Source organism: Apostichopus japonicus, chromosome 23 (assembly GCF_037975245.1).
Source record: "Apostichopus japonicus isolate 1M-3 chromosome 23, ASM3797524v1, whole genome shotgun sequence".
In the NCBI taxonomy this organism is placed as follows: domain Eukaryota; kingdom Metazoa; phylum Echinodermata; class Holothuroidea; order Aspidochirotida; family Stichopodidae; genus Apostichopus; species Apostichopus japonicus.
Window position 1 is genome coordinate 11,697,163 of NC_092583.1, and position 18,567 is coordinate 11,715,729.

General features: G+C 37.8%; 1 protein-coding gene across 1 annotated transcript; it reads left to right on the forward strand.

Moving 5' to 3' along the window:
* Positions 1-8,013: 8,013 nt before the first annotated feature.
* LOC139964745 (dnaJ homolog subfamily B member 11-like) lies at positions 8,014-18,268 on the forward strand. Its single transcript, XM_071966676.1, has 10 exons — positions 8,014-8,170; positions 9,741-9,897; positions 11,499-11,593; positions 12,451-12,580; positions 13,079-13,221; positions 14,323-14,405; positions 15,129-15,186; positions 16,134-16,245; positions 16,748-16,907; positions 17,788-18,268. Exons 1-10 carry the CDS (start codon positions 8,079-8,081, stop codon positions 17,850-17,852), a joined length of 1,095 nt encoding a protein of 364 aa, XP_071822777.1. The 5' UTR covers positions 8,014-8,078; the 3' UTR covers positions 17,853-18,268.
* The last annotated feature ends 299 nt before the right edge of the window (positions 18,269-18,567 follow it).

The following is an 18,567-nucleotide window of genomic DNA, read 5'->3' on the forward strand; positions in this document are numbered from 1 at the left end:
GTCATATTCCAGCTCGCAGTGACTCTAGATTTCTCAATAATGGCTAATTTCATCAAATGTTTCATTTTTTATCCTACTAGGAGGATGTGGATACACGTGCCGCTCTTGCAAGCTGCTGGGTCTAGTCAAGACAATCCAAGTGTCAATGTCCTACTGGGGGAGGGGAGGGGAGGGGTGGGGTGGGGTGGGGGTGGGGTGGGGTGGGGTAAAGTTGACAGATGAACAACAGAACTTCTTATGAGTTTACCATTGGGGGTTTAACATGCAGTTTATCGAAGAAGACCAAATGATCTATTATATCTCGATGTTAAAGAATGTTTTGTAGAAGAAGCTGTATAGAATCTGATCTGGAGTCAATGAACTACTAAAACAAACTGATCAAATCACAATGATATAAAAGAAACGTAGCACAGTGTAGTGTAACATCCTCGTCATTTTTCAGTGACTGACAAGGAACAATCATTGAGGGGAGGGTTGCTTTCTCCCACTTCTCCCACCCCACCCCCATCCTGTACCATGATAACAATGAAGTTCTTAAAAGGAAACTGTCATATGCATGGGTATTTCAAGGAGAGTGTTGTGCTCCGTGGACAAGTATATTCAAGCTGCATGTTTTCATTCAATAATTTCTTTCACAAATACGCGGTTGCCAAAGTCATATTGAAAGCAGCCGATTGTATATCATTATGCTAAGTGTTATGACCCATTACCACCAGAGTTTACTACTGATTACTTCTGATGATTCAAAGTACATTTATGGAGTAATCAATTGCAACCAGATGTTACAGTGCGATATATAGCTGATCACGTAGACATGCTATATGTCCTCTGGGTAAATACTTCCTGTGGAACGCTAAATGAGCCAATTTATGGACTAATGAAATGCTGATATCTGTGGAGTCCTATAGCTGTCTACTAAGCAAACCAGAAACATTATGGATCATACTTTTGCAACATATAACAAAGAGTCAATATTAGTATTCTATATTTAGGTAGTATGAAAGAAATGACACATGGAAATGGCGAGTTCAAGTTGTTTTTCCTTTAAAATTTCAAGTTTTTAAGAAGCTGAGCCCATATAGGCCTTATTATTCACGCATTACATTGACTCCCTTTCTCCCATATTTTCAAACTCTTCAAAACGAACAAGTTGGAAACTATGAATTGAACAGTTCTGCTGGGAATTTCACTTGTTTTTGGAGGGTTTTATTTCACATGTTAAATGATATTAACAGTCACATCATTGTCAAATCCGGAAGAACAAAACCATGCCTCTAACGTTATCGATTGGAACTCCTGTTAACTCTGATATCCCGCTAGGAAGGTGCACTTCGAGTCCACATGAATGTGCTGTAGGATATGACTTCTTATTTTCCTTGGTGGTGAAGAACATCATACAAATCTGCTTACTTTTCTGACGGAAGGGGCCAAGTGGATAAAGGCGGCCATGGCATTTGAAGCAATGAGGCTTAGCAATCGGGAGGGTTCGATTCACCGGGCCGGGTCATAGTAAGGTGGGTTTTTCATCCAAGAAGCAATCTACGGTTTTCCCATCTGAAATAACTTTCTGAATTGAAAAGGATTCCAAATTTGATTTAAAATGTTGAATTGGAAGCCACCCGACATGTTAGTTATAATCCATAAGCCCTCGCGTGTTTCTCCCACATTTGTGATCGCTTGAGAGTCGTAAAATTAACTGCGTATTATTATGATGATTATTATTATTATTATTAATTTATTATGATAAGCTGCTCCCTTAATCTGTCCCCATCGGTGCAACGAACCTTTTTTTCTGAGCTGGAGGGAGCGACACATATTTTTCCAATTTAACTATAAGAAAGAAAAGTGTTAGAGAGTTGCAGAACGTACACGGGGGAAAGAAAAACCAATTATATTTTAATATATGTGAGAAAAAAAAATTCTTATTAAAAGTTTGAACTTTCATAAACTTTGGTGTCGTCATTTGTCATGTTATTTTCCGTTGCTCGTATCTCCAAATCACTTTTAAAGTGTCAAATTGTTCCGGTTGAGGCCATGGTAGTCTACCGCGGTTTGGAAAACTAAAGGTGAGTAATTTTTTTTTTTATTTTCGTAATCGCCACAAAAATTGGACCTTTATTAATACTCTCCTCAGTTATATGACATTATAATGTAACTGATGGTGGGTTAAGAACCGCCATGGTATGTACTTTAGATTGTTTGATTTTTTCTAGAAACTTTTAATATATCTCAGTCATTATTTGAAAGAAATGTTTGATGAAAAATTTCAAACTGTTTTTTGCGAAATCTATACGGGTAATCTGACATTAAGACATTACCGTACATCCTGTCAATTAAATGAAAAAGGGGAGAGGATGGGAGAGGGTGGGAGAGGAGAGAATCAAACACAATGATCTAAGCACAGATCCCATCAGATTAATATGTATAATTATGGCATGAAAATTAACCAACTGATTATTGTCATTGAAAGCTCAGCAGGTTATGAATATGCAGATATATGAAATATCATATAAGATAAGGTCTACATCAATGAAACGAGCAATGTAAGGTCAAGTTATTTTAGGCGAATTTAATATATATCTACAGAAAGACACCAAATGTGCACTGATAATCAGCACCTATAACACTCTCCTAACACCCCCCCCCCCCCTTCCTACCCCCAATTGGCTCTCATATGTTACCGGAGGACAGTTACAGAGGGAGGGCAGTTACAGAGGGAGGGAGTAATAGCTACGGAACAGCGGTAGGTTCTGAGCGTATACAGGAAGTTAGTCCAATGCCGGTGTTTGTACTTTCGTTGATCTGATGAGTAGTTAAGGTAAGAGTAAATGCAACACTTATATATGGTTTAATGAGTAAGGAGGGTCAAGATGGGTCAAATGAATATTCAGTGAGATGACATCATCGTCAAAAATCATGACGAAACTATGCATAAAAATATTTTTCTTTAAAAAATAAATAAGATACTTTAAATTTTAACATACTTATGAAATATTAAAATTCAGGTCATGTTTAAAGAACTATAGCTAAATACTATATAATAGTGCCATAAAATACCATAAAATAAGTTGTTACGGTGCCTCCCCCCCCCCCCTAAACAAGTTAAGGACTGTAATATAAGAAACAACCACTACACGTATATGGAAACGGTTACCTCCCAATGGTTAGCATATCAGCACAAGCTTAAAGGGTAATAATGATGAAGGAATTAATAGTAGGTTTTTGTGATAAAGCGTTGAATGTAGCCTGAGAAAGAGCAAAATAAAGTAACGAATTCTTTACTGTAGCATTCAGGCAGTTATAAATCGAAATACTCGATCAAAGGAAATTATATACACTAACCTTTGATAAAATGGGAAGGTTAAGGAGTCATAATGTATACGAATTAAAAGGTGAGGAGAAAAAAGACAGTTATAATTTAGCATCTGCAAAGTTGCGCTTTGTGTCAGTTATGGCCACCAAAGAGATTTTACTGTATATTAGTAAGTGTTTTAAAGTCGAGCTAGAACATGCTTAAAGGTCTGTTGTATAGACCCCAACTATAGCACGCTATCATGGTAAAGTTTCTTGAGATTACGTAATCGACCTGCCTTGGTCATAAAATGACCTCTTTTTACCAATTAGTCTGCAACGCCTGCCACATATTTTTTCTTGTATGAGGGTCTTTGTGTGAAGGCTGTATGATTAACTACACTGTAGACATGAACATGTTTCCACACAATCTTGACACAAAGAGCCGAATGGTGTTAAGAAGCTACGCAGGCTAATTGTAGAGTCAGAGGTCGATTTACGACCGTGGCAGGTCGATTACGTAATCACAAGACTATCCTAGCTATAGCGTGCTATAATTGGAGCCAATAAAGCAGATCTTTAACAAAACAAGAAGGATTAGAAACAACTAAAGCAACAAGACAAAAAGCAGAAAGAAAGGAACTATAACGTTTAGTATGAAATGTCTGTAGAAATGTCGTGGGAAATTGAATAAGTGAATTCTTTGTCAGTATAAAGATTATAAACAGGTGTACAGAAGAAATGGTAATACAGTAATCCCAGACTATAGATGATATATCGGCACAGAGTGATATATATATCATGTCCTAATGTTGAGCATGAAATATCTACAGAAAACACCGTATTATTCAATTAATGACTACAGGTTACCTTCTCTGTCTGTTTCTCTTTCCTCCAATCCAGTCCCTTCATAGAATTAAGCGGTATAGGTCCTGTGATATAATGCTTATAATGTACAGCTAGTAAATTGTTAATCTATATACAGTGACTTAGGCGGTTATGAATGTTGGTAAATTTTAACAGTGGAAATAATATGAGTCATGTAGTGGGTGTGTCTCGTGTTCAGCTTCAAAAGTAATGCATATTCATCCCCCTAATGCCGATATTCTAAGTTCACCAGACAGACACCCAAAACTAGGCTTACAATCATTTCTTCGCATTGTTGCATGTCAAAACTGTTTGAAGTTACACAAATACACGTGCAGTACCCAAACTGTATGAGCTAAACTGACATATTTTCCGTAAGTTATAAACCCTTTTAGCATGTCAACGTTTCTTGTAGATTCAGTGTGCACCGAGAGACTTTCTTAGCTAATCATTCATCAAAACCAGGGTTTCCCTAACTTTATCCCCCACGAACCCCCTGTGGATGTCAGAGTTGTCCACGAACCCCCAACTTTTCGAGACACGATCTGAGTCATTATTATGTTATAATACGCTAAACAGTGCTTCGTAAAAGATCAAGTACAAAGTGTAATATTGAAATGGAAAAAAAAAAGAAGAGATGAACAAATATTTATTTGGAAACTTCAAGATCAGATCAGCTCTTTATCTTCACGACGTACTGTCATGCGTACACCAACTTCACCAAAGTCATGCGGCCTGTGTCTGTTTCATAATTCAGTTATTTATCACATAAACGGTACGGTACAACTATATGGCAACATATGCGTATGGAACGCGAAAGAGTTTGTAAATAGGTACCGGTATACGACTTTTGTACATTACTAAATTATATGATATATCAGGTTTTAGTTCAAAAGAAGTACTCTAGTTTTGACTTTCGTCTCACGAACCCCCTGGGATGGACTCACGCAACCCCTGGGGGTTCATGCACCCCAGTTAGGGAACCCCTGATCTAAACCATATTAAAGTACTGAAATATAGTTCGATATGACCTCATTTCAAATCGTTAGGCTATATCTGTAAGTGTCAGTGTATACTATGTGATTGAAAAGCCTTTTGGGTGACAACTATATAGTACTTGTTACTTTAATCACGCGTTCTGCAAATCCTATCGTTAAGTTCAGATTGTAAATCTACTGAAATATATTTTCGTTGCTTTACAAAAGCTTACCTTACCTTACCTATATGAAAGAAGCTAAAACTATCCATTCCTTTAAATATCGCCTAAGCATAATCTTATTTGCCTATCTATTACTTGTTCGTTGTTGGTATTAACCTTTCCCTTTGCCATTCATTCCTGTTTGTCATTTTTTTCTCTTCATTTCTGAGTGACATTTTCAGTGATATTATCTAATACTTATTGTCATTGGTACACGATATCCGGCTTTAAGTTCTTTTAACTTAAATGTAACTAGTATACTTTTATAAAAAACAAAACATAAATACCTAGATATACTTTGACAATATGTATGTTTACTTTTATACATGTTATCAAAATCAATTACTGACCGTAATGACAAAATGGGGGGGGGGGGGACGCTGCTAACTCTTTTGATTTTCCCACCACAAAATGGTTCGAAAACCACATACTATACTACTCGAACAGATTTACAAAATGACTCCACCCCACCCCCTCCCCCCCCCATTCCCCAGACGCGACTTTTAAACTAGAATATCTCCCAAACGAAGCAACTATATTTTCTAGCTAATTTGGGCAGGTAGTTGTTCACTGACAAAAACTGATAGGCTATGTCATATATAACTCACCCAAAAAAGATAGTTGGTTTGTGTTCCCTTCAAGTTTCACTGCATTTCATAATTGGCAACATGTTTAATTTAATTTAACTGAATACAAGATAGCTACAAAGAGTTCTCCGTGGGTTCATCAATAAAATAATATCAACAAAGATCTATAAATTATGTGGGAAGACGGGCAAGGTTTAATAGAACAAACATTAATGTAAGGAAACCCAATGGTACAGCTTGGATCAAGTAATATTGGAACGGTCTATATCTTTGACATACTTGGTTAAAAACTTGGCGTGGCCAGAACCACATATCGTAACCTATTCACGTGAAATACGTCCTACGTCACAGTGACGTCGACAGACATTTGGGGAAGGGGGTTGCTAGCAGAATGAGGGAAGCATTTGGGGCACTGAATACCGGGAATCATGTCGGCGTGCGATCCGAGGGGACCGACGGTGGATTACTGAGGGGGGGGCGGAGGCCGTCCTCCCGGGTACCAGCCAAGGGAGGTGCCAAGCCATAGCATCCCCCGGCCCCCACAATAAAATAAGAGGAGTCGGCTTGCCCAGGTACCGTTACAAATGAGGGGGTAGCCTCTTGGAAATGGGGCTCTCGATTCTCATTATTGATAATTTTTTGGCCCAAAAATTACAGGAAAAATTTTTTTGGCTGAAATGTAGCCGTTTAGAAGTATAGTCTGTTTGGCCGTATTTTGAGCAAACAACCGGAAATATCAAGACACATTCACTAAAGAATGATAATTCCTAATAAACATAGACCCAGTTCAAAGCTTTGCCAACGATAACACCATTTTGCATCTAAGCCACCCTACATAAAAAGAATTATTTAACTTGGAGAGGATCCCCCACCTCTTAGACCCCTCCATCAGGATGGCATTTCCTACACGGGGTGACAAATGAAGGATCCGCCCGGGGTGCCAAATATTCTAGGTAAGCCCACTGGGGACCGACATAGGACCAAGTTGTGGTGGTGATGGGACAGACACAGGGCCTGAAGTTTACCGGTTGCGATCATTTCTATAAATTATATCAGCTTCAAAGTCAGCAGAAATTATGGTTATTAGAAGTCATAGATTTTTTTTGCATGCTCTTTTCTTCCATTTGGGGGCACAATGCATGACAGGGAGCACCAACCATTTATGTGGAATGTCCCCCCCCCCACCCCACCCCTTACGGTATGGTCACATGCAGATATCAACAAATTATTACCATGTAGGGATAATTTGGAGTGTCAGATCCTCCATGGAGCCTGTATTTTAGAAGGCTTTTGCATGCTAAAGTATGGAGGTACAATTCTGAAGCCCTTATAGTTTAACCTATATCCTAACTTGCTGTGAACATTTTACGATGTCAGTGTGTGACTTATTCCACTTCTCAACAATAAGCATTCAGCCGGGAAAGAACTGGACCACTGAGCCAGGGTCTACCCTCACGCCTATCCTGTAATAACCTCACAACAAGTACTAGTAGTTATTTGCAAAAACCTTGCGTTTCGGCCTAATTTGAAGTCTAAATAAGTTTTTTTTTCTTTACTTTCCTCCCCAGCATGGGAGATGGCTTTAGTGACCTCCATTCAGCCCCCATCATTTACAACATCCTTGACTCGCCTTTGATAATATTCAATATATATGTTCAGGCCTCTACCTAAATCAGTCCGGAGGATTTTAAAAATTATGTTTATTTATAAGCACAACATCCGTTTAGAGATATCTATATTTAGCTAAATTATAGTCCAAATACGTCTTAGAATGAGCCGTTTAACTTGGGGGAGGGGTGAGGGGTTAACCCCAGACCACCCATACACGGGTTTGGTTTCAAAGACCCCACGGCAGCACCCCTCCCACAACGCTTCATTCCTATCAGTCAGCTGGACGATTTTTAAAAGCGAAAATTGACAGCCTGTACTTATATGCAAGCTTTTGAGTATGTGTCTTTCTATTGGAGAGTTATCTATTTTCCTAATTAAAACTCATACCGTTTTGGAATCACTGTAGCTAATAGTAGATACACGTGTGCTAACCTCACGACATGATCATGTGTGTAATGCATAATCTACAATCAATCTGCTACCGGTAGCGTAAATACACGAGTAAACTTTGGCACAATCGACCAATGAAATTACAAGACGTGTTTAACAACATGGCGACGTCCCTAGCCGGTGTATGCTTTTTCGTTCTACAAGTTTGTGTGTTGGTGTTTGCAGGGTACGTCCATATAAGTTGCTAAGAAATACGACCTAGTAATTGATATCTGCAATTTGATTTTATAAGTTGACATAAAAATAGTATTCAATGCCCCATGAAAAAGAAACTTGCGATTTTAAAAATTCATGTGTCTTTCGTACATTGCCTAACGTGAAGTATCTACGCAAAGCAACGCTATTTGTAACGCTAGGCCTGTAGCGCTATTCCGTACACAATGTAGGCGTATACAAGTTATCATTACAAGTACTGTACTAGTCTGTAGGATAGATAGTCTATGCCTACGTTGCAAGTATATGGATACCATCCTCATAAAGTAATGATGCAAGTTTATTTAGGTCTAACCGTAAGCAGACAACCTTAAAATAAGTTCTTTGTTTCTTGAAATTTCTGGCTAGGAGTAGGACAGTGCACTGATTTGGTTTGTTTACTCATATTTCATAAGTGTCATAATATTCAAAGCATTTGCTAACTGTGACACTGTAAGTCACACTGGCGTAGGCCGCCGTTAACTTAGGCTAGCACTAAATGAAGTGGAATGACTGGATAACTTTAGTGAGTATTGTACAATCTTACTTCTTAGAAAAGATTGCTAGGCCAAGGTTCAGGGATGAAATGATGAAATACGTAGGCCAACCATATAACTTAATGCACAGTTATGAACAGAGAGTCCAATACAGATCTGCCCACCCAAGTGTCTGATTAATGTTTTCATCTCCACCAAAATAATAGCAAAGTACATACACAGTATTTAGGTTTGAATTCTCCATTTACTAAGTCTCAAAGAAAGGAGCAACATTTTTAGATGAAAAGTAAATGGTCATGATTGTGTGATTTTTACTACACAAACGTACCAAAAATGATTGTAGAGTTAGGAATCATTTTGTGCCTATAATGGACTAAATAGTGGGACTTAAATGGCCATTACATTTGTTATGGGAACTTTTCCTTTACCACATCTGTACTGCTCAACATCCAGTAATCTGTTGACCAATATTCTCCCAACTTGTGACAAATCATGATAACTAGGACATCAATCAGAAACTGTACACATCACTTACTAAGAGATTCAAGGCAACAGCTGTAACATGTCTGTATTACGTACATACATTTCACATCAGAAGGAATTGTTTAGATGTTTAAGAAGGGTTTGTGTCTAGAAAACAACATTTAATGTATACAAGTGTCTTCAAACAGAACCCTTTTCATGAGTTTGTCACTAGTTTGTGGAACATTTTACTGATGTTAACAGAGAGCCAAGTTAACCCGTCTTTTTCGTTTCTCATTCTGGGTATGAAAAATGTTGCAAATTTGCTGGTCCCACATCAGCAATAATTAACGTGTCAAAAACACTTTGTAAATAGAACAAGAGTAACCCATATTATGAGATTAATATTAAATAAATCATTGAAAACAGTATATTGTGTAATCTTATTTATTTACTCATTCTCCTTGATACGCTTGTCCCTTAGGCTTACTGTAATGACCATGAAAAATGTGTCTCTTTGATATATATATATATATTTTTTGCTATGAGAGTTCTCAATGGAACTATACCTTTCTTACTTTCCAGGAGGGATTTTTACAAGATATTGGGAGTTTCAAAAAATGCATCCAAGAGGGAAATTAAGAAAGCTTACCGAAAGCTGGCTATGCAATACCATCCCGACAAAAATCCTGGCAACCCGGAGGCGGAGGAGATGTTCAAAGATCTAGGAGCTGCATATGAGGTATATAGAGAGCTGCAGGAAAACTTAGTTGTATGTATGTATGTATTTTAGATCCTCCTGCAAGCAGGAACTCGCGAAGAAGCCTCATTGGCTTATCAAAGCTGCAAGCTGACCGAAGTCAGTCTCTTACATTTATATTTAACGTCCATGATTATGAATTGTCAATTGTCAACAACTATGTAACTGGACGACATACATTAATCTTGGAGTGACTCGAACCAGGGACTTTATGATTGGAAGGCATCGGCGTTAACCACTGAGCTAACACTCCATGAGTGTTCCTAGTTGTGTACCTCCATGAGTGTTCCTAGTGTTCCTAGTTCCTAGTTTTTCATAAGAAGTGCTATGTATTTAGGACCAACAATCTTCCTCGTAAGGAAAAAAAATATTGAAATTATGTGTCAAGGAATGCTTCCGAATTCTGCGATAGTCTGTGCCAACAATGTTGGGTAATATTTAGGACTAACAACCTTCCTGGTAACAAAGAATATTGAAATTCTGTGTCGATGAATGTTTACCAAATTCTGTGATTGCCTGTGCCAACAATGTTACATTTTGTATTCTGACATTTTTACTCTTTTTGCCCAATAACTAACTGTTAAATTGTGTGTAATGGTAATACCTTATGTTGACATGTGTGTTAGGATACACTCCCTAGCCTAGCCACCTAAAAGACCTTTAAATTCAATGAAAGCACACTTCTGGGGATATAGTATGTGAAGGTTGTGACATTCACTATTTCAGTACAGTGTGTAAAGATTACATTTCTTGCAAACTTCTATCAGCTGGTAATTAAGCTTCTCTGTTACATTTGCAGTCATAGGCGTAGGAGCCCAATTTGATTTGGGGGGGGGGGGGGCTGTAACGACTTGCCCGAAAAATATAACCAAAATTTTTCGCGTGTTCGACATCTTAATGTGCATATCATATAGGCATGCATCGGTTGTTACACCGCATAGTGCATACCAATAACATACTATCATTTGCCGGGTTATTACCCTTCCATATTGGTTAGAATTATTGGGGGAGTCGTTACAATAATAAAGATAATAATAATATCACTTTAACCATTGAAAAACACATTGCAAATTATTTTTCTTTCAGTAGGTGCCTGAAAAATTCTCAGCATATTGCCCAAATTTTCACAAAAATTTTGGGTTGGGGGGCTGCAGCTCCCCCCCCCCCCCCGCCTCCTACGCCTATTTTTGCAGTGACAATGAGAGTATATTCCGACTATTATAATTTCCACGAGTTTCCTGTGATGATATCAATGTTTTGTGATCTGTGCCAATTTCCATGATTACAGAAAATCTGTGGCCCCAAAACAATTACATGACACTGCTTCAAATCTTGAAAAGACACCAAAGGATGAACAAGTTGGTGAAGTGCAAAAAGCAAATCCCCACAGTTTAATGCAGTCTCATATTACCATTCTAAGCCATTGTCAAGGAAGATATGGAACTACAGCTCTAACATCATATTATTCATGTTTTGTTGGAAACTTCTAGTAAAAATGCCATGCCCCTTCTTCTGCTTTGTCACGATAACACAAGGTGTCTCTGCCTTTGTACTTCACAATTAAATTTTTTGTTGTCAACCAGGTCTTATCAGATGAAGATCAGAGAAAAATATACGATAGGCATGGTGAAGACGGACTGAAGGAACGTGGAGGCGGAAATCATGACCCTTTCTCTAGGTAAGATTGTAGAACTTTGCAACAAAAAGCAATGTAATGTGACACAAATTTACAATCATGCATGGTGACATATGCATAGTTTCATATATTCTATTCGTAGTTCCTTGACTTCCATTCCGGTTTTTTTTTTCCAATTTTATTGATTTCATATTTGGTGGAGGGAAGGGCCCCTCCCCTTCTATGGCTATTTGTTTTCATCTGAATAAGTGGTATAGAGTTACATTTGTCTCCATTGAATATCCATTCAGGTCATACTGTGTCAAATCATGGATGGCTGTGGCTGGACCTCTTCATAAAATTACCAAATTTATTGTGTGCTTAGACCATCATAAAAAAGCAATAGATTTTGAGCAATTTATACCAAAAAATAGCAATTTGTTCAAGGTCAAAAATACCCAAAATAAATATTTTGGCACTTTTTGACTTGACCTAAATCGTCCACAAGTATATACTTTTAAAGCCTAAAATTGTTTATTACCCATTTTATGGGATAAACTGTAATCTATGAACTTCTGGAATACGAAGGTAGTAGGATGGTTTAACTGCTGATAAGTCAGACCTCCAAAATCAAGAAAATTATTGATGCCAAAATGTCACGGTGGCAACAAAATTTCAAAGTGTGATAATTTGGCCAAGTTTGAAGCAATATAGCTCAATTTTTTTAGAATATGCTTATTTTATTATGGTCCAAGCACATATTTAATTTGGTAATTTTTAGAAGAGGTCAAACCACAAGAACATACTCCAAAATCTGCTGATTTATATGGAAATGACTCATTCATCTTCTGTCACTCACAAGAAAGCTGAATGTGATTACCTCAAGTATTACAAACAAGTTTTCTTTCTTATCCTGTCAGTTTCTTTGGGGACTTCCATTTTCCATTTGGGGGTGGCCATCAAAGAGATCCCGAAATTCCGACAGGCGATTCTATCGTCATGGACCTGTTTGTGTCTTTAGAAGAATTATATACCGGAGACTTTGTCGAGGTGAGATTCAGAAATTATAATTAAATAAAAAAATTCAAAATTAATTTAAATTTGCCTTGCTTGTTTCATAATCGACTAAATATTCTGCAGCCGTAATTTCATAGTGTAACCAAAGTCATAGGATTCGGTGTTGTTGAAAGGTGTGATATTCCAATCTTGTAGAATGCAAGAAAGTTGTTTAATTAGCTGGGAAGGGATTACAGACCGTATCAGGTTGACAAGCTATGTTGTGCTTAACATAATTAGATTAATTATCATAAATGATAAATATATATTTTATATAGTGCTTTACATAAGGGAATATCCGGAAGCAAATTACATTGAACTAGAGTAAAATCTAAAGAAGTACAAATGTAAGTAAGATACGTATCCAGAGTAATAAAAGGAATAAAGTCATTTCAAATCAAAATCAGCAACAAAAACATGTCAATCAGTCAATCAATTAATGTAGTGTTTTCTTTATTTTTCGTTATTCTTTGTGTTTTTCAAATCTTGCAGGTGGTAAGGTACCGTCCAGTGGCCAAGGAAGCACAAGGTACCAGGCAGTGTAATTGCCGCCAGGAGATGAAGACCATGCAGCTCGGTCCGGGCCGATTTCAGATGACTCAACAGCAAGTGTGTGATGAATGTCCTAACGTCCAGTGAGTACACAAACTCATCCTCAAGGTTTCCATCGCTGCTATGGTCATTTTTTTCCCCAGTCGTTTGTACAATTGAATATTTGAAATCGACATTTCAAAAATGCCAAAACATTGATTTACTGTGAAATTTCTTGAAAGTATTCATCTCATTCGTGAGGATATTGAACAATGCGATAATGGACATTTATACATTTTCTAATTGATTTCATATGAATATTCATGTTTGATATATGAATATTTCGAGTTGAAACTATCATCGATACCCAGTTATCCACGACTCTGCTTGCCAATATTCTCAACGAGTGTCGTCCTTTGTGAAATGATGTAAGCAAAGCAACCGTCTTTCGCTCGTTCATGAAAATTTGATAAACCCTTTAATTTATAACCTACTGGTAGGTCTGTGGCATCGATTTCTTGCATCGCACAATACAGTATTCTCATCTGTCACTAGCAGTTTACTACTTTTGCCATTAGGCATGGTTTGTAGCACTTCTATTCTGGATGTCGGTTGAGAGTTTTGTGAACACATAACATTATATGGCTCTTCATTTGGAACTTTGTGTTTATGGCTTCTCAATCTCTGATGACAAGGGGTGACACTGTTTCTCCTGAAATATAAACGCACCCTTTGATTCTATCATAAACAACTTCTTAAAAAATAATATCATTTGAACAGATTGAAAATTGTAAACAGTCGGGAAAGAAAAGACAGATCATGTTGAATTCATAATCATGTTTTGTTTGATTAATAAAAGCAAACATGTAGGATTGCCCTTTTGTGGTCATCAATGTAGAAATTGATAAAAAAAATTGTCAGATGTGCTGTTGCAAGTACATGATACCAAGCTGGATAGATTGCAACCAATATCAGAGGAGAAAAAAAATTGCAGTTTGTGAGGGAAACACTATATTACATTGCAACATGAAATATCACCACCAAAGTCACTATATAAGTACAATTACAACTTCCCAAGGTTTGACAAAATTTCTATTTAGAATCAAAAGTGGACATTTTCAGTGATTAATTATCCTTCGAGAAGATGAAATTATATTTGTACTAACGCCCCTTTTTTTTTATGTTGTATGCAATTTTTCAATCAGATTTGTTAATGAAGAGAAACTGTTAGAAATAGAGATTGAGCCAGGAATGAGAGATTATCAAGAATATCCGTTCATAGGAGAAGGTGAGTACGAACAGGTCACGTTTAACGATCATATTTAATCGGGGAAAAGAAAACTCACTTTTTTATCCGATTCTCCGTTAGGTTGGAACTTGAGTGACTCAAGGCATGACTTGTTGAATACAACACTGTCATAAATTTCTACATTGCTCAATAGTTGTGTGACTTGTTGCAGGGTTCATAAAACTTCCTGTTTAGCCTGTTTGGACGGTTGTAGCTGATTGGATGATACTAAGGTGCATTGCCGATGACCTCTAAGAACAATTTCTGGCAAGCCACCATCATGGTGTAAGGCCCCAGTTTTCAGTTACAGGAAAATATATGCCACAACAGTTACCTTAAATTAGAATGCCTTAGTGAACCATTTAAGCAGGAGAAGTCCCGTCCTTTGTTCCCTCTCATCTCTTCTTCAGATCAACAAAGGTGGATAGTTCACTAGTTTAGTATCTTACCTTATTGTAGTAGCATGTTTCAATAGCCCGGAAGATCATAACTAATTTTAACTTTAAAAGTATCTCTGGCTAAAATGTTGCCAAAAAAAAACAACCTTGATTTGATGTAACTATTGTCCTAATCTTCAGCGGGAGGACTAAGACACTAAAAATGGGGATATTCTTGCGGTTTTACAAAAGTCTGTGAATGCGATAGTTTTGTAACATGTTTGTATTTATGTTTATGTATTTATTGTATTAATAACCACGTATCCACTTTTGCCTTATCCGCCAGGTGAACCCCATATAGACGGTGAATCGGGAGACCTTACATTTAGGATTATAACTCAAAAGTGAGTACACTGTATTACTATAAATAGGCACAGCATCGATGAGGAAAGCTGCGGCAGCTGCAAAATGCCCTGCAGCCAGGCTGCTGAATCGATATCAAAGAGTGCTGGCGATTACCTCTGCAGGCCGACTGTGTCCCTACTGTGTGAGACTGCACAGCACAAATGATTTCAGCCTATGCAGCATGGCTGCTGAATCAATATCAAAGGGTGCTTGCGATTACCTCTGCAGGCCAACTGTGTCCCTACTGTGTGAGACTGCACAGCACAAATGATTTCACCCTATGCAGCATGGCTGCAGTCCCCTCAGCATCCTACTGTTGGGGCACAGTGCAACATTGTCAATGTCTTTCAAAGTTACCACCCATCGACATCTTCTGAGTACTTCTGCAGTACTGAGGATGGGAGGGTGGGGGGGGGGGCGGGGAGGGGCATCTACTTGCAAGCATTGTTGCCTCGCAGATTATGCTGAAATAATTTTCATATCCCTTGAGGAAAATTGGAACCATTATCTCTCCTGTACGCCTTAGTAGACAATGGTATCATATATATATAGGTGGTGTCCCAATGACCGTTTACCTCTACTATCGAAATCAGTCCGAAAGTTCTTTCTGGTGTTTTTTATTCAATGCTAAACAGCAGGGATGGCTACTACCTACCAAGATTGCATGCAGCAGTAACAGATCTGTGCTATGCAGTAGAGACAGATATAAGGAACAGATTACTGATGAGACATGAGCACAAAGTATGAGAGGGGGTGCGAGGGGGAGGGGGGAGTTAAGGGTTAAAATATGAAACTAAGTGCTGACAGTCGCAGGGATTAAGTGATATGATATTAAATGAGACAAAACAGCAGCACATTAACCTGGGACAAGGTCAGTCACTTCATGTTGGGCCAAATGTTCCTCTCCTAACCTTTTTATTCTTTTCCTTTCCATTTTGCAAAACAGACATCCTTTATTTGAGAGAAAAGGTGATGATCTTTATACCAATATAACAATAACCCTTCAGGATGCCTTGACTGGATTCGAGACAGAAATCACTCACTTGGATGGGCACAAGGTTTGTTACCACAGATCTGAATAAGTAGATCACAGGGGAGGGTGGGAGAGGGGGAGGGGTGGGAGAGGGGGAGGGTGGGAGAGGGGGGAGGGTGGGAGAGCAGGGAGGGGGATACTGTAAAGTTTGCTTCAATTTGAAAGGGTTTTTTTTTTGTCGTCATTCATGAAGATCTGTGCTCCGTAAATGCAACTGATGTAAAAAAATCGATCAGATGAGACAAGTAGATTGGCATAAAATTGCTCAAGATGCAAATGTTTTAAATGCTGTGTTGGTCATAGATGGGAGATTGGTGGCTGGAGGGGGGATGGGCAGGGAGAGACTGTTCTGTATATCAACTACATCTGATTTGGTATTTTACCAAGTAAAACCCCAGGCCATTAGATTTTTGGGCTCATGAGAAAAAGGCGTTCCTCATACAAAAATTTCTCAACAAGAATTTAGTTCCCTAAGAAGGGCAAGCGGGCATAAATTAACCCATCGTTGGTATCTGGTCGATCTGCAGGTAACCGTTATGCGAGATAAAATAACCTGGCCGGGGGCCAGAATGCGTAAAAAAGGCGAGGGCATGCCCAACTACGACAACAACCAGCAGTTAGGAACGCTTATAGTCACATTCGACGTAGAATTTCCCAAAGGAGCTCTTTCAGAAGAAGAAAAAGAAAGTAAGTACTGCTTGCCTGCCTATTTGTAATGAATGAAATTATCAGATATTGATTAAGTGCCTATATTTAATTCTATAAGCATAATTTGAGAATGAAGGAATTGTTTTTATCTGAGGTCAGTTGTTCACTTGTGGTTCTAACCAATAAGTTGTGTCCAACTTTCTTTTTTTTCTTTTCTTTTTTTTTATTAATTTTTTTTAAAATAATTTTCCAGCCAAATTATTATTTTTTTCTCATGATGATAATTTAATTTTTTTTTCAAGTACAGTGATTCCCATAATGATACAAAAATTAAAAAACAGAATTTTTTGAAACCTTCAACTGTTGTCAAGTTTGATGTGTGTGATTCTGTTGACCTTTATGTCTAGGCTTTAAAGGTGCTTTGTTTTATGCAAAAAGGACAAAGAAATTGACTGTAAAGTTTGCAAGTAATTTTAATGTTTGCAACCCGGAGGACAACCGGATAATCTGCACTAAAGGTTATCGTCAGGTCTTTTTAGTTCTGCCATCCATTCCAACAGCCAACTTCATGGCTGGGGGTGTACCAATATAATATATTAGGGTTTTCAGAGTTGCTACACAGGTTCTACATACATACAGAATTTGGGGTCGATATTTCATGTTCCATTAAAACCAAAAATATCTCGGACGGATTGTCATTGCTCTATTGGACGATCAAGATTTTTCTCTATTTTATGGAATCAATGTCTGAAAATGTTTATTTATTGATTTTGTTTGTTTATTTGTTTGTTTATTTATCTTTTCAAGTTAACTTTATTGTTTTTATTTCTTTAAGTTACCGTTTAGAGTAAGAATATTACCAGCCCCATGTTATCTCTTTATATTATTTTATCATCTTTTTTTCCTCGTCACTTTTCAGCTTACAGAAATTTATTAAAAATGGACGCGAAGCCCAAGCTTTACAACGGACTTCAGGGTTATTGATGAGAACCAGTCGTAGGTATTATTTGTATCTGTTTAGATGGTCGCGTTTATGTTTGTGAGGGCACTTTTATGCACCGGCTTTTCTCTGAAGAGGGAAAGTCTGAATGAGAGAGGCACGGCTGTGGATCTCCTGTCTGCCGACGGTGGGACCAAGCTGAACGGAATGCCCAGGTCCCAGTGGAGAGCAAGCAGTCGCCATTTAACATAGATAGATGTCACTGACTTTCGTGATAACATTTGACATGTCAGGGAGTGCAAATGGGATATCTTTATCGGTCAGCGTTTTGTATTGTGGAAGGAAAAAAAACTCTATATTAGAAAATATTTTCTTGTAAACCTACTTGTTTATCTTTCTTTGTTTCATTTTTTATCAAAATTGATAGTGAATAAATTTTAATGTTTCAAGGAGAATTTGATATACCTTGTAATTTGAATGAATGATCTTAGATACTCTAAATGGGAAATTGGGGGGGGGGGGGATGGGGATGGGGGGAGGCTGTTCTGCCAGAAGGCTATTTGCAAGCAAAGCAGTTCCTGGCAATTAATTAAATAAAGGGGGTCAAGGGTCGATTGCATCGTAGGGTGTAAATGTGTTCTTCTTGTAGGTATGGTCGGTGTTTGGGGATAAAAACCTGAGTATGAATAATCAAACAGCATGAATGACTGAATGCACGCACCTTTTAAAGTTGAAAATGTTAGCAGTAGAAATATTTTT

Coding starts and splice junctions, on each gene's coding strand:
- LOC139964745 (XM_071966676.1), top strand. CDS start 8,079: ATGAAATTACAAGACGTGTTTAACAACATGGCGACGTCCCTAGCCGGT. Junction 8,171..9,740: donor TGTGTGTTGGTGTTTGCAGG/GTACGTCCATAT, acceptor CTTACTTTCCAG/GAGGGATTTTTACAAGATAT. Junction 14,406..15,128: donor ATATCCGTTCATAGGAGAAG/GTGAGTACGAAC, acceptor CTTATCCGCCAG/GTGAACCCCATATAGACGGT.